General features: G+C 41.8%; 2 protein-coding genes and 2 long non-coding RNA genes across 4 annotated transcripts; 2 read left to right on the forward strand and 2 right to left on the reverse strand.

Annotated features, from left to right (window-relative positions):
• Positions 1–34: 34 nt before the first annotated feature.
• LOC146663417 (uncharacterized) lies at positions 35–2030 on the forward strand. Its single transcript, XR_014913025.1, has 3 exons — positions 35–336; positions 491–582; positions 1750–2030. It is a non-coding gene; the product is annotated as an uncharacterized LOC146663417 (long non-coding RNA).
• A 313-nt stretch (positions 2031–2343) lies between these two features.
• Positions 2344–4597, reverse strand: LOC146663418 (uncharacterized). The gene has a single exon (XM_085416176.1). It carries the CDS (start codon positions 3760–3762, stop codon positions 2980–2982), a length of 783 nt encoding a protein of 260 aa, XP_085272302.1. The 5' UTR covers positions 3763–4597; the 3' UTR covers positions 2344–2979.
• Positions 4598–8794: 4197 nt separating this feature from the next.
• Positions 8795–10401, forward strand: LOC146663419 (uncharacterized). The gene is made up of 3 exons (XR_014913029.1): positions 8795–8871; positions 9028–9119; positions 10287–10401. It is a non-coding gene; the product is annotated as an uncharacterized LOC146663419 (long non-coding RNA).
• A 479-nt stretch (positions 10402–10880) lies between these two features.
• Positions 10881–12453, reverse strand: LOC146663420 (uncharacterized). The gene is made up of 2 exons (XM_085416178.1): positions 12319–12453; positions 10881–12226 (listed from the first exon to the last, which is right to left on the reverse strand). Exons 1-2 carry the CDS (start codon positions 12356–12358, stop codon positions 11517–11519), a joined length of 750 nt encoding a protein of 249 aa, XP_085272304.1. The 5' UTR covers positions 12359–12453; the 3' UTR covers positions 10881–11516.
• Positions 12454–13477: the final 1024 nt, after the last annotated feature.

Below are 13477 nucleotides of genomic sequence, written 5' to 3' on the forward strand. Positions count from 1 at the left end.
TAAAGAAACCTGCAACAAGGTGAGTAATGTTTGAGGTCCAAAAGAAATCAACACAGAGAAATTTTTACAGTGCTTTTCTACTCTACCTGAACATTCAAAGCGCTCTATACAGGTTGCCTCATTCACACCTGTTCATAGAAGCCCTTTTTCTGTGCTTTCTACCTAACATTCACACACATTCATACTCTGATGAATGCATCAGAGAGTGACTTGGGGTTAATGTCTTGCCCAAGGACAGTTAGCATGCAGTCTGGAGCAGCCAGGGATCGACCCAAAAACCATCTGATTAGTAGATGACCTGCTCCACCTCCTGAGCCACAGCCACCCCTTTCAGAGGTAAAGAATGATTTAGAAAGTAAGTACAGTAATTTTTTGAGGTGATTTGATTAAAAAAAAATCATTTTTGCTTCTAATTACATAATTAAGGTGTAATTACATCTTCCAACAAATTGATACATAAACGTATCATTTATCTACTAAAAATACATAGGAGCTGGCGTCATGTTGTGGAAGCTGCCATCTTGCCCCACCATCATACACTGGCTGAGATGGGCATCGCTGCGCCGCCTTTTCATGTTTTATGTAAGTGGATTTATACATTACTTTGAATTTAAAGATGTCAAATAGCTCTTTCACACTACATATGACTATTTCACATTTGTACATGTATATTTTGGTGATCTCTTTCTCAGTATGTTTTTCTTCTTATGGAAATAAGCTAATTTTAAACCAGTTAATGTTAGGCTCCAGTGTCCTAAGAAATCACACCTTTCCCCTGATAAACAAATTGATTGGATTCTCTCATTGTGTGGGAATTGATTATCAATTACAACTTCAATGAGCCACTTCAAAGAAAGTTTCACCCGCGTGGGCAGCAACAGAAAGTCCAGATGTGGAAACAGAAGGTTTCCACATTAAAATATCGATATTTGAATCATTTTGGGGTAAATTGTAGTTTTTCATTAACAGGAACACAGTGGAAAGAAACTATCATTCAGATTGTCTACATTGGAAAGAACTACTCCCTCTTCCGCCTTTTATAGTCATGTGTGAAATACGGCTGTATAAATGTGTGGCAGCCTGTGGCGTGCGCACTCACAACAATGGCTGAGCGTAACTGGAGTCATGTGCGCACGTATTTTACATCCACAAACAGCCCAGACGTGGTTTGCGATACATGTGGCAAGAAAGTGAGGTGTTGTGGCAACACCACTAACCTTGTCAAACACCTCAAAGTAAATCATATCACAGAATATGACGAGCTTATGTTGAGGCAAACTGAAGAGGAGGAGAAGGACGGGTGCTGCTAGGGTGAGACAGACGTCTCTCAGGGAGTCCTTTAGTGCTGCAGGCAGGCAAGGTGTTCACATAGTGCACAACTTCAGGTTTTTGATTTCTATATGATGAATTCTGCATTATTAAGTGATAAGAACAAGTAATCTGATGTCCTGTAATGATTATGACGCTATAATTTGAGATACAATAAAAGAGTAAAGTTTTTGTACAAAGTATCAGAGCAGTATCGTCGATACCACCCTGAATTTTACTTGGTATGGGATCGGAAAGGAAATCAGTGGTATCACACATCACTAGTGATCAAATGTCAGGCCAAGCTGGAACTGATTCCTGTCTTCTGTAACTTCTACAACACTGTCCAATAGAGACACATGAATGAACTGCAGCGTCATTAAAAACACTGATGATCTTTATTTAAAAATGTAATACATTTACATCTGAATAAACTTTTAGGCATTACGCTGACGGAGGGATGGATGGACCATGAATGCTTTCTCATCCTTCTTGTCATGCACCATGGAAGTGTCTGAGGGGCTTTTCCACTTGGAATGGGGATACTGTGTCCACACTTCAGAGGTGGAGTTTCCAGCATCTCACCTGGGCCTCATCTGCAAACAATCAGCAGGAGGGCTTCTTAAACCAGCGCTGCCTGCTACTCCTCGCCAGTTTGTTCTGCCATCTCCAGTGGTAACTAGGCTTCCCCTCTGCTCCAGTTCTGGCGTGCTCCTTCCCTGTGTTTAAGCTTGTTTTCCCTGTGTTTAGGTCTCCTCTGCCAACATACTCATCCTACCCTCAAACTCCCTTACCCGTCCAGCAACTTCTTCTCCCTCTGTTGCAGAATTCCCGTTGGATTGTTCCCATCAGGAGCCAGGTGTTCAGTCTCTCGATAGCTTTTCCTCTGGTTCCTGCTGTCTGCTGACACTCCTAGCTCGAGCCACGTTCTCCATTCCCTCTCTAAAGTCTCATAAATAGTTTAACCATGTGCATTGAATCTGCATTTGGGTCTAAGCTTTCTATGCAGGGAAGAAATCATCACAGTGACATCTATTTAATTTTCAATTCAATTTTATTTAAAGAGCGCCAAATGACAGCAACAGTCACCTGAAGGCGCTTTATATTGTAAGATATACTTACAAAGAAAACCCCAACAATCATATGACCCCCTATGAGCAAGCACTTTGGCGACAGTGGGAAGGAAAAACTCCCTTTTAACAGGAAGAAACCTCCAGCAGAACCAGGCTCAGGGAGGGGCGGCCATCTGCTGCGACCGGTTGGGGAGGGGCAAGGAAAATAGTATAAAGACATGGAACAGAGACAGAGGTTAATAACAAGTACCATTCAGTGCAGAGAGGTCTATTAAACATAGTGGGTGAAGAAGAAACACCCAGTGCATCATGGGAATCCCCCGGCAGCCTAATGCTGGGCATACACTGTGCGATTTTTGGCCCATTTTGAGCCGATTTTTCAGTCGTGCGATCGTTTTGGGGATCGTCCCGAGTTTGGCCTTGATCAAACTTCTCACCCCTGCGAGTCAATCCTACAGTTTGATCAGGAGCCGAATAACGCGACTGAAAAATCGCAGCACAGTGTATGCCCAGCTTATTGCAGCATAGAGGATTCAGGATCACCTGAGTAGGCCATCAGATTACTGAAAGGATACTGAAAAAACCCGTCGAAGTAGTCTTAGTCTTCATTGCTGCTGGTCGACTCAATTGAACACCTCTGAAGTTTGCACACAGGCAAGTATTCCTCTTCTTGCTCAAAATCCTCTCGGGAACGCTTCCTCGAGCCTCCAGTTTCGTGTTCAAGCTCTTCGTGCGCATCTTCAAATACTTCAGAGTCATCATCGCTCCATCTCATTCTTTTGTTTGCTCCTAAATCTTCTTCATCCCTCTCTCTAGACCTCTTCCTGGAAACACCTGGCTGAGGGTCCTCTTCTGGGATGTACTGGCGAACATCCATGCGGCCTTCAAATGCCTCCTCATTTTCAATGCCACCAACATTGAAAATGATCACAACCACAGCATCCCCGTGCTGTTCATCGTTGTCACCATTGGCATTATTGTCCCTCACATGAATATTTTGAACATCGTCGTCGTCGTCATCGTCATCGTCATCGTTGCCGTCGCCGTCGCCGCCGTCATTGTCGTCATCGTTGTCGTCATCGTCGTTGTCGTTGTCGTCATCGTCGTCGTCGTCATCGTCGTTGTCGTTGTCGTCGTCGTCGTCGTCATCGTCGTCGTCGTCATCGTCGTCATCGTCATCGTCATCGTCTTCGTCCCCGTAAAGGTAATTGTCATATTGTGCCAGTACTGAAGCTATTAGCTCATCTAGATAGCAACAATAATCACGGAGAGCGAGATACAGATCGTTCAGGAAGCCATTAGCAGGTTCCTGATCTCCATTTGCCAACATTTGTGGGTTAACCTGTTGGCCTGCAAGATCATTAAATCTTTTAATTAACATCCATAACTATCTGCTGAAAATCTGTTTTTCATCAATTTCAAGACTGAGTACATGTGCTTACCGTTTTGGTTATTTTGTGGTCCGTCTCCACTTGCACTCATTTTGACTACAAGGAACACAAAACAACAATGATCACTAAACCTCAACCCAGAATGTTCAGAGAATTTGCTTTTTTTGTGATGACTTTAGGCTGCGTCCAAACGTACACGGCTATGTTTGAAAACGGACAATTTTCCTTTTTCGTTTAAAAAAAAATAAAAATCCAGTCCACATGTGCAGTTTTGAAAAAATATCTCCTTCCACATCTAAACACTAAAAACAAAGTGAAACGCTGTCAAGAACACGCCAAATCTTAACCGTGTAGAAATGTTGGCCAATCAGAAGTCTAGAAGCCTGGGTGGGAAAACCTCATAAAACCTTACGTACTTCTGAGAAGTTTTTGTCTTTTTCTGGAAAAGCAGCTAATTTTGTGTTACTTTCACGTGCCTTCATCGTTTCAAATGTTAATAACTAAAGACAGACTCACAACTTTGGAATGGACTAAATGCATACAGCATACATAAATGTCATTTTTTAAAATTACATTTCTTCCAAACCGACGTCAGGATTTGGGTTGGGAGAGCGTCTGTGTTGAATGTAGAATCCACGTCTGATGTAAGCGTGTAAAAACTGCAGATACTAAGATTAACAGACACAGTATGTTGTCTACATCTGCCATTGTAGAAATTGATCTCACGTAAACAATAACGTGGCCACAGCGTGACTTCAACAGCGGCGCACACTTTTGACATTGCCTGAGTAAATGTCCGTTTTCCTCGTCCACACCTAAACACAAAAACGTCCTTTTTAAAAATCTCACCTTTCAGTGATTCAATCTGCTGTTTAGGTGTGGACGAAAGGCCCAAATGCAGAGACAAAGCTGCGCTTTCAAAAATAGCCGTGTACATGTGCACGTAGGCTCAGTTTCTCAGAAATTCTAATAGTTTGTTTGAGAACAAAACTTACGTCTTCTCTATTTTCCTAAATGAACAAAATAATCTGAGAAATAATCGTGTTAAAAAGAGCTTCTGTCACTCTAAGATATGATTAAGAACATTTTCTAATTTATGTATCATTTGTCAAATATTACATCAGCTGACAAATAGTTAAGTCTTCATTTGTTTTCCTGAATAATAGATCCACATCATCCTCTCTATGATGGAAAATATAGTCTAGTCTTGCACAATGTAAAGTACATAAATACTGTCCTGGCAAGCAGGGAAATCAGGCTTTATATATTTAAGTAAATGATCTTGAGTTTATAAACTGAAATTTGAGCTTACTTTAGTTCTTGGTAGATTACACAGCAGTTAATCCTCAGGGAAACGTCCAAATGTCACTAAATAGTGGTCTGCTTTCATTCGGTTGCAGTGTCTCTTCAGTTTTGTGTTCATATGCTGATGTTTTCATTCAAACATGCTTAAATGCTGTGATGTCACTTTAGCAGCAAAGACTGCGGAATGTGCAGAGATTCTTTTGACATCAAGTTGTTTGCTCAGATTTTGATATCTTTTAAATGGAGACAAAACAAAACGCTATGGCAACAAAACAACAAGCTGTTTCCAGTGCTTAATATTTAACATGTCTTTGTTATAAATTTTATTTGTACAAATCTGTGATGTTGATGTGCACAACGTGGGATTTAGACCTCGGAGGGTTAATCAACAAATCACGAAAAATTAGGTTTAAATTTCTGTTCATGACGGTGCAGATTTCTGACATTTTGTGTACTTGAAGCATTTAACAATTTGATTGTTTTCTAATAAAAACTGTGTGAAACTCAAGTTAGAACTGTGTTTGTAAATGAACCGTCCCATGTTGTGTAGCTTTCTGGATTTTATACTTATTGGGCTACATATTAATTTACTATACAGGCTATACAGTAGATAAAATCTAAACTCACATGTTTTATGTAACTAAAGTGTTTAATCATGTGGGCTACAGACAGTAATCAAGTTATGGACTGTATTGATATGAAAAACATGCATACTTAGTGCATTTGAATCATTTTAACCATATGTAACCACCTGCATGTCATGGTCCTGGGACTTCTACCTGGTTTTTTGTGTGTCTTGTATTGTTGTTGTTTGATGTCAGCTTTAGGGTCCCTCGGTTGTTCTGTTAAGATGTTGCTTATTTGATTTCCCCTCGTGACTTTACCCCCTGTGTGCCCCCTCTGTGTATCTGCCAGCCCCCATGCCTCGTTTCTCCTCCTTGTGTTTTATTCCATGTTTTCCCAGCCCGCTATGTCTGTGTTCTCTTCCAATCTGGTCTGCGTCTCTGTGTGCTTCCTGTTTTACTTTGATAGTCTCCCGTCAGTGTTGTGTTACTCCTGCCGTGTCTCGTTATGATTATCAGTGTCGCCTGTGTTCCCCGTGTGCTCCCACTTCCCTCGTTAACCCTCTGTGTATTTGTGTCCACGTCTCCTACATTACCTACATAATAGAGCTATAATAAATGTTTGTTTGGGGTTTTTTTAAGTACAGAAATCAGCTGCTAAAATAATTGTTTTGACTTTTTGGGAATGCTTTACGGTCTGTTCTGTAGGAACGCTGAATTAATATATTGACTGTCTGGCCCCTTCTGGCTATTTAATAGTTGCTGAAGGAGATTTTGTTCATCCCCAGCTAATCTCATCCATATTTATATAAAATCTAGCATACTCCACACCACACAAAGTCAGAAGCCAGTTAAAATCTGTATGTGGTACCTGAGGCGGTGCTGCACTGACCAGTTGTTTCTGGCTATTTGCTGGTTCAGCCTGCCTATCACTGCAACTCTTGGCTCTTATTGGTCAGGCTGGTGTGTGTGTGTGTGTGTGTGTGCGTATTGTAAAGACTTGATTCCCACAGTCCAAGTCAGGGTTTTAAAATGCGTTGCTGTCTCCATCCAGCATCAAAGCTGCATTGAAATTTCCTTCAATGAAATTTTGGCTCAAAGAAAAACAGTGTTGTTACTGTCAATCTCCAGTTAAAATAAAAGTGTAATTAAACCAAACGAAAGTAATGTACTAATGCTGGTCAAGACATTACCTGTAGCTGAGTGACATTTCCTCCAATTTCTGTTGGTGTCTGCAGTTTCCACTGGGGCTTAGTGTCTACTGCTACCCGACTGCACCACCATCCTCCACATTGCTATGCGTCCATTGGTGGTGCCAGCTGCTAGGATTTCTGAGTGTTGCAGAATTTTTAAAAAAGCAACGAGTTTTGTTTTTTTTAACCTATGCATTTGGAAACATTCAGGAATATGGTGATGGGAAAGAAAAAGGTGGTTTCCATGAAGTCTCCCTCTCGCATCCACCTTCCATACTGCCAAAGCTCCAGACTGTCAATAACAATAATAACAGTAATAGTTAACAGTTAATTTGCCTAGCACTTTCAAAACAGTTACAAAGTGTGTTAAAGAACACAATAAAATCTTAGTTAAAAACTCAAAAGAAAAGTTCAAAGAGTTAAAACACGAAACGGTTTGTTTTCTTTTTGCATTGAGCCAGGCTGCACGGACAGCTAAGAGTGTCTGATGTGCAGAATGCAGGCAGTGACTTGGTTCATAAAAAGTGACCAAATCTGTAACAAGGCTTGTACCCATGTATCGTATACCCAAAAGGTTGTGAGGAGGAGAATGATGATTTATTTCTTTGAATTTGTTATAAGTCTGGCAGCTGAGATTTAAATGAGCTGGAGGTGAAAGATGGACTTCTGGCTGAGATCCCAGTAGAAGGAATTACAATTATTCAAACACAATGAGATAAAAGGATTTAATGGGTGTGATAAATGTGGTTGCACTCACCTGTTCACGGCACCTGATGTTAATGAGCAGAAAGGTAGGGTGAGCATGAGGCGAAACCTTCTGTTGACTGCAGCTTGAGCGCAGCTTGAATCATTTTGATGCATCTTTTGGTTTATGTATACTTCTGCACTAAGTTATGCAATAGGCCAATGTTGAAATTTGGCATAGTAAATGGTGCAGTTATTTGTGCAGTCTGTGCATTTGTTTAATGGTTTGAGGCCGTGTGCCGATTTGTACAGTGGACAGTTGTATGTGGAATAAAAGTAGCAAATAGTACAGAGGTGTATCTCATGGGGCGATCGTGGCTCAAGAGTTGGGAGTTCGCCTTGTAATCGGAAGGTTGCCGGTTCGAGCCCCGGCTTGGACAGTCTCGGTCGTTGTGTCCTTGGGCAAGACACTTCACCCGTTGCCTACTGGTGGTGGTCAGAGGGCCCGGTGGCGCCAGTGTCCGGCAGCCTCGCCTCTGTCAGTGCGCCCCAGGGTGGCTGTGGCTACTGTTATATTTCCACTGTAGTGTCAATACACTATTAAGGATTATGCCGAGTCAGACTGCACATACAACAGTTTGTTTACAAGTTGACTTCTTCTTTATTGGGATCACACAGAAGTAACATACACACATAACTGGGCGTGGTGCCCCCTACTGGCGATGGCTTGCATAGCACACAATAATTCTTGGTTCATACATAACAGCTACATTGTAGCTTGCCATCACCAGTGTGTGAATGTGTGTGTGAATGGGTGGATGACAGGTTGTGTAAAGCGCTTTGGGGTCCTTAGGGACTAGAAAAGCGCTATACAAATACAGGCCATTTACCATTTACTGTTGCACGTCATCTGTGTCCTCATGTTTAGCCTGCCGCGGCCGTTGGTTGGAGGAGCCGCAATAGTTTGGAAAGGAAGGAAGCAGTAAGGTCAGTTTCCATTCTGGGTTTTCAGCATTAATAAAGAAACCTGCAACAAGGTGAGTAATGTTTGAGGTCCAAAAGAAATCAACACAGAGAAATTTTTACAGTGCTTTTCTACTCTACCTGAACATTCAAAGCGCTCTATACAGGTTGCCTCATTCACACCTGTTCATAGAAGCCCTTTTTCTGTGCTTTCTACCTAACATTCACACACATTCATACTCTGATGAATGCATCAGAGAGTGACTTGGGGTTAATGTCTTGCCCAAGGACAGTTAGCATGCAGTCTGGAGCAACCAGGGATCGACCCAAAAACCATCTGATTAGTAGATGACCTGCTCCACCTCCTGAGCCACAGCCACCCCTTTCAGAGGTAAAGAATGATTTAGAAAGTAAGTACAGTAATTTTTTGAGGTGATTTGATTTAAAAAAAAAATCATTTTTGCTTCTAATTACATAATTAAGGTGTAATTACATCTTCCAACAAATTGATACATAAACGTATCATTTATCTACTAAAAATACATAGGAGCTGGCGTCATGTTGTGGAAGCTGCCATCTTGCCCCACCATCATACACTGGCTGAGATGGGCATCGCTGCGCCGCCTTTTCATGTTTTATGTAAGTGGATTTATACATTACTTTGAATTTAAAGATGTCAAATAGCTCTTTCACACTACATATGACTATTTCACATTTGTACATGTATATTTTGGTGATCTCTTTCTCAGTATGTTTTTCTTCTTATGGAAATAAGCTAATTTTAAACCAGTTAATGTTAGGCTCCAGTGTCCTAAGAAATCACACCTTTCCCCTGATAAACAAATTGATTGGATTCTCACATTGTGTGGGAATTGATTATCAATTACAACTTCAATGAGCCACTTCAAAGAAAGTTTCACCCGCGTGGGCAGCAACAGAAAGTCCAGATGTGGAAACAGAAGGTTTCCACATTAAAATATCGATATTTGAATCATTTTGGGGTAAATTGTAGTTTTTCATTAACAGGAACACAGTGGAAAGAAACTATCATTCAGATTGTCTACATTGGAAAGAACTACTCCCTCTTCCGCCTTTTATAGTCATGTGTGAAATACGGCTGTATAAATGTGTGGCAGCCTGTGGCGTGCGCACTCACAACAATGGCTGAGCGTAACTGGAGTCATGTGCGCACGTATTTTACATCCACAAACAGCCCAGACGTGGTTTGCGATACATGTGGCAAGAAAGTGAGGTGTTGTGGCAACACCACTAACCTTGTCAAACACCTCAAAGTAAATCATATCACAGAATATGACGAGCTTATGTTGAGGCAAACTGAAGAGGAGGAGAAGGACGGGTGCTGCTAGGGTGAGACAGACGTCTCTCAGGGAGTCCTTTAGTGCTGCAGGCAGGCAAGGTGTTCACATAGTGCACAACTTCAGGTTTTTGATTTCTATATGATGAATTCTGCATTATTAAGTGATAAGAACAAGTAATCTGATGTCCTGTAATGATTATGACGCTATAATTTGAGATACAATAAAAGAGTAAAGTTTTTGTACAAAGTATCGGAGCAGTATCGTCGATACCACCCTGAATTTTACGTGGTATGGGATCGGAAAGGAAATCAGTGGTATCACACATCACTAGTGATCAAATGTCAGGCCAAGCTGGAACTGATTCCTGTCTTCTGTAACTTCTACAACACTGTCCAATAGAGACACATGAATGAACTGCAGCGTCATTAAAAACACTGATGATCTTTATTTAAAAATGTAATACATTTACATCTGAATAAACTTTTAGGCATTACGCTGACGGAGGGATGGATGGACCATGAATGCTTTCTCATCCTTCTTGTCATGCACCATGGAAGTGTCTGAGGGGCTTTTCCACTTGGAATGGGGATACTGTGTCCACGCTTCAGAGGTGGAGTTTCCAGCATCTCACCTGGGCCTCATCTGCAAACAATCAGCAGGAGGGCTTCTTAAACCAGCGCTGCCTGCTACTCCTCGCCAGTTTGTTCTGCCATCTCCAGTGGTAACTAGGCTTCCCCTCTGCTCCAGTTCTGGCGTGCTCCTTCCCTGTGTTTAACCTTGTTTTCCCTGTGTTTAGGTCTCCTCTGCCAACGTACTCATCCTACCCTCAAACTCCCTTACCCGTCCAGCAACTTCTTCTCCCTCTGTTGCAGAATTCCCGTTGGATTGTTCCCATCAGGAGCCAGGTGTTCAGTCTCTCGATAGCTTTTCCTCTGGTTCCTGCTGTCTGCTGACACTCCTAGCTCGAGCCACGTTCTCCATTCCCTCTCTAAAGTCTCATAAATAGTTTAACCATGTGCATTGAATCTGCATTTGGGTCTAAGCTTTCTATGCAGGGAAGAAATCATCACAGTGACATCTATTTAATTTTCAATTCAATTTTATTTAAAGAGCGCCAAATGACAGCAACAGTCACCTGAAGGCGCTTTATATTGTAAGATATACTTACAAAGAAAACCCCAACAATCATATGACCCCCTATGAGCAAGCACTTTGGCGACAGTGGGAAGGAAAAACTCCCTTTTAACAGGAAGAAACCTCCAGCAGAACCAGGCTCAGGGAGGGGCGGCCATCTGCTGCGACCGGTTGGGGAGGGGCAAGGAAAATAGTATAAAGACATGGAACAGAGACAGAGGTTAATAACAAGTACCATTCAGTGCAGAGAGGTCTATTAAACATAGTGGGTGAAGAAGAAACACCCAGTGCATCATGGGAATCCCCCGGCAGCCTAATGCTGGGCATACACTGTGCGATTTTTGGCCCATTTTGAGCCGATTTTTCAGTCGTGCGATCGTTTTGGGGATCGTCCCGAGTTTGGCCTTGATCAAACTTCTCACCCCTGCGAGTCAATCCTACAGTTTGATCAGGAGCCGAATAACGCGACTGAAAAATCGCAGCACAGTGTATGCCCAGCTTATTGCAGCATAGAGGATTCAGGATCACCTGAGTAGGCCATCAGATTACTGAAAGGATACTGAAAAAACCCGTCGAAGTAGTCTTAGTCTTCATTGCTGCTGGTCGACTCAATTGAACACCTCTGAAGTTTGCACACAGGCAAGTATTCCTCTTCTTGCTCAAAATCCTCTCGGGAACGCTTCCTCGAGCCTCCAGTTTCGTGTTCAAGCTCTTCGTGCGCATCTTCAAATACTTCAGAGTCATCATCGCTCCATCTCATTCTTTTGTTTGCTCCTAAATCTTCTTCATCCCTCTCTCTAGACCTCTTCCTGGAAACACCTGGCTGAGGGTCCTCTTCTGGGATGTACTGGCGAACATCCATGCGGCCTTCAAATGCCTCCTCATTTTCAATGCCACCAACATTGAAAATGATCACAACCACAGCATCCCCGTGCTGTTCATCGTTGTCACCATTGGCATTATTGTCCCTCACATGAATATTTTGAACATCGTCGTCGTCGTCATCGTCATCGTTGCCGTCGCCGTCGCCGCCGTCATTTGCGTCATCGTTGTCGTCATCGTCGTTGTCGTTGTCGTCATCGTCGTCATCGTCATCGTCATCGTCGTCGTCATCGTCGTCGTCGTCATCGTCTTCGTCCCCGTAAAGGTAATTGTCATATTGTGCCAGTACTGAAGCTATTAGCTCATGTAGATAGCAACAATAATCACTGAGAGCGAGATACAGATCGTTCAGGAAGCCATTAGCAGGTTCCTGATCTCCATTTGCCAACATTTGTGGGTTAACCTGTTGGCCTGCAAGATCATTAAATCTTTTAATTAACATCCATAACTATCTGCTGAAAATCTGTTTTTCATCAATTTCAAGACTGAGTACATGTGCTTACCGTTTTGGTTATTTTGTGGTCCGTCTCCACTTGCACTCATTTTGACTACAAGGAACACAAAACAACAATGATCACTAAACCTCAACCCAGAATGTTCAGAGAATTTGCTTTTTTTGTGATGACTTTAGGCTGCGTCCAAACGTACACGGCTATGTTTGAAAACGGACGTTTTTCCTTTTTCGTTTAAAAAAAAATAAAAATCCAGTCCACATGTGCAGTTTTGAAAAAATATCTCCTTCCACATCTAAACACTAAAAACAAAGTGAAACGCTGTCAAGAACACGCCAAATCTTAACCGTGTAGAAATGTTGGCCAATCAGAAGTCTAGAAGCCTGGGTGGGAAAACCTCATAAAACCTTACGTACTTCTGAGAAGTTTTTGTCTTTTTCTGGAAAAGCAGCTAATTTTGTGTTACTTTCACGTGCCTTCATCGTTTCAAATGTTAATAACTAAAGACAGACTCACAACTTTGGAATGGACTAAATGCATACAGCATACATAAATGTCATTTTTTAAAATTACATTTCTTCCAAACCGACGTCAGGATTTGGGTTGGGAGAGCGTCTGTGTTGAATGTAGAATCCACGTCTGATGTAAGCGTGTAAAAACTGCAGATACTAAGATTAACAGACACAGTATGTTGTCTACATCTGCCATTGTAGAAATTGATCTCATGTAAACAATAACGTGGCCACAGCGTGACTTCAACAGCGGCGCACACTTTTGACATTGCCTGAGTAAATGTCCGTTTTCCTCGTCCACACCTGAACACAAAAACGTCCTTTTTAAAAATCTCACCTTTCAGTGACTCAATCTGCTGTTTAGGTGTGGACGAAAGGCCCAAATGCAGAGACAAAGCTGCGCTTTCAAAATTAGCCGTGTACATGTGCACGTAGGCTCAGTTTCTCAGAAATTCTAATAGTTTGTTTGAGAACAAAACTTACGTCTTCTCTATTTTCCTAAATGAACAAAATAATCTGAGAAATAATCGTGTTAAAAAGAGCTTCTGTCACTCTAAGATATGATTAAGAACATTTTCTAATTTATGTATCATTTGTCAAATATTACATCAGCTGACAAATAGTTAAGTCTTCATTTGTTTTCCTGAATAATAGATCCACATCATCCTCTCTATGATGGAAAATATAGTCTAGTCTTG

This window comes from Rhamphochromis longiceps, linkage group LG8 (genome assembly GCF_057381845.1).
Source record: "Rhamphochromis longiceps isolate RC_006_pf linkage group LG8, R_longiceps_female_GT1.1, whole genome shotgun sequence".
In the NCBI taxonomy this organism is placed as follows: domain Eukaryota; kingdom Metazoa; phylum Chordata; class Actinopteri; order Cichliformes; family Cichlidae; genus Rhamphochromis; species Rhamphochromis longiceps.

What these genes read in the sequence shown, in the direction of transcription:
- LOC146663418 (XM_085416176.1), bottom strand. Translation starts at nt 3,762, where the DNA reads ATGTTAATTAAAAGATTTAATGATCTTGCAGGCCAACAGGTTAACCCA.
- LOC146663420 (XM_085416178.1), bottom strand. Translation starts at nt 12,358, where the DNA reads ATGAGTGCAAGTGGAGACGGACCACAAAATAACCAAAACG. An exon ending in ACCACAAAATAACCAAAACG is followed by an intron (nt 12,227 to 12,318) that starts GTAAGCACATGT and finishes ATGATCTTGCAG; the next exon opens with GCCAACAGGTTAACCCACAA.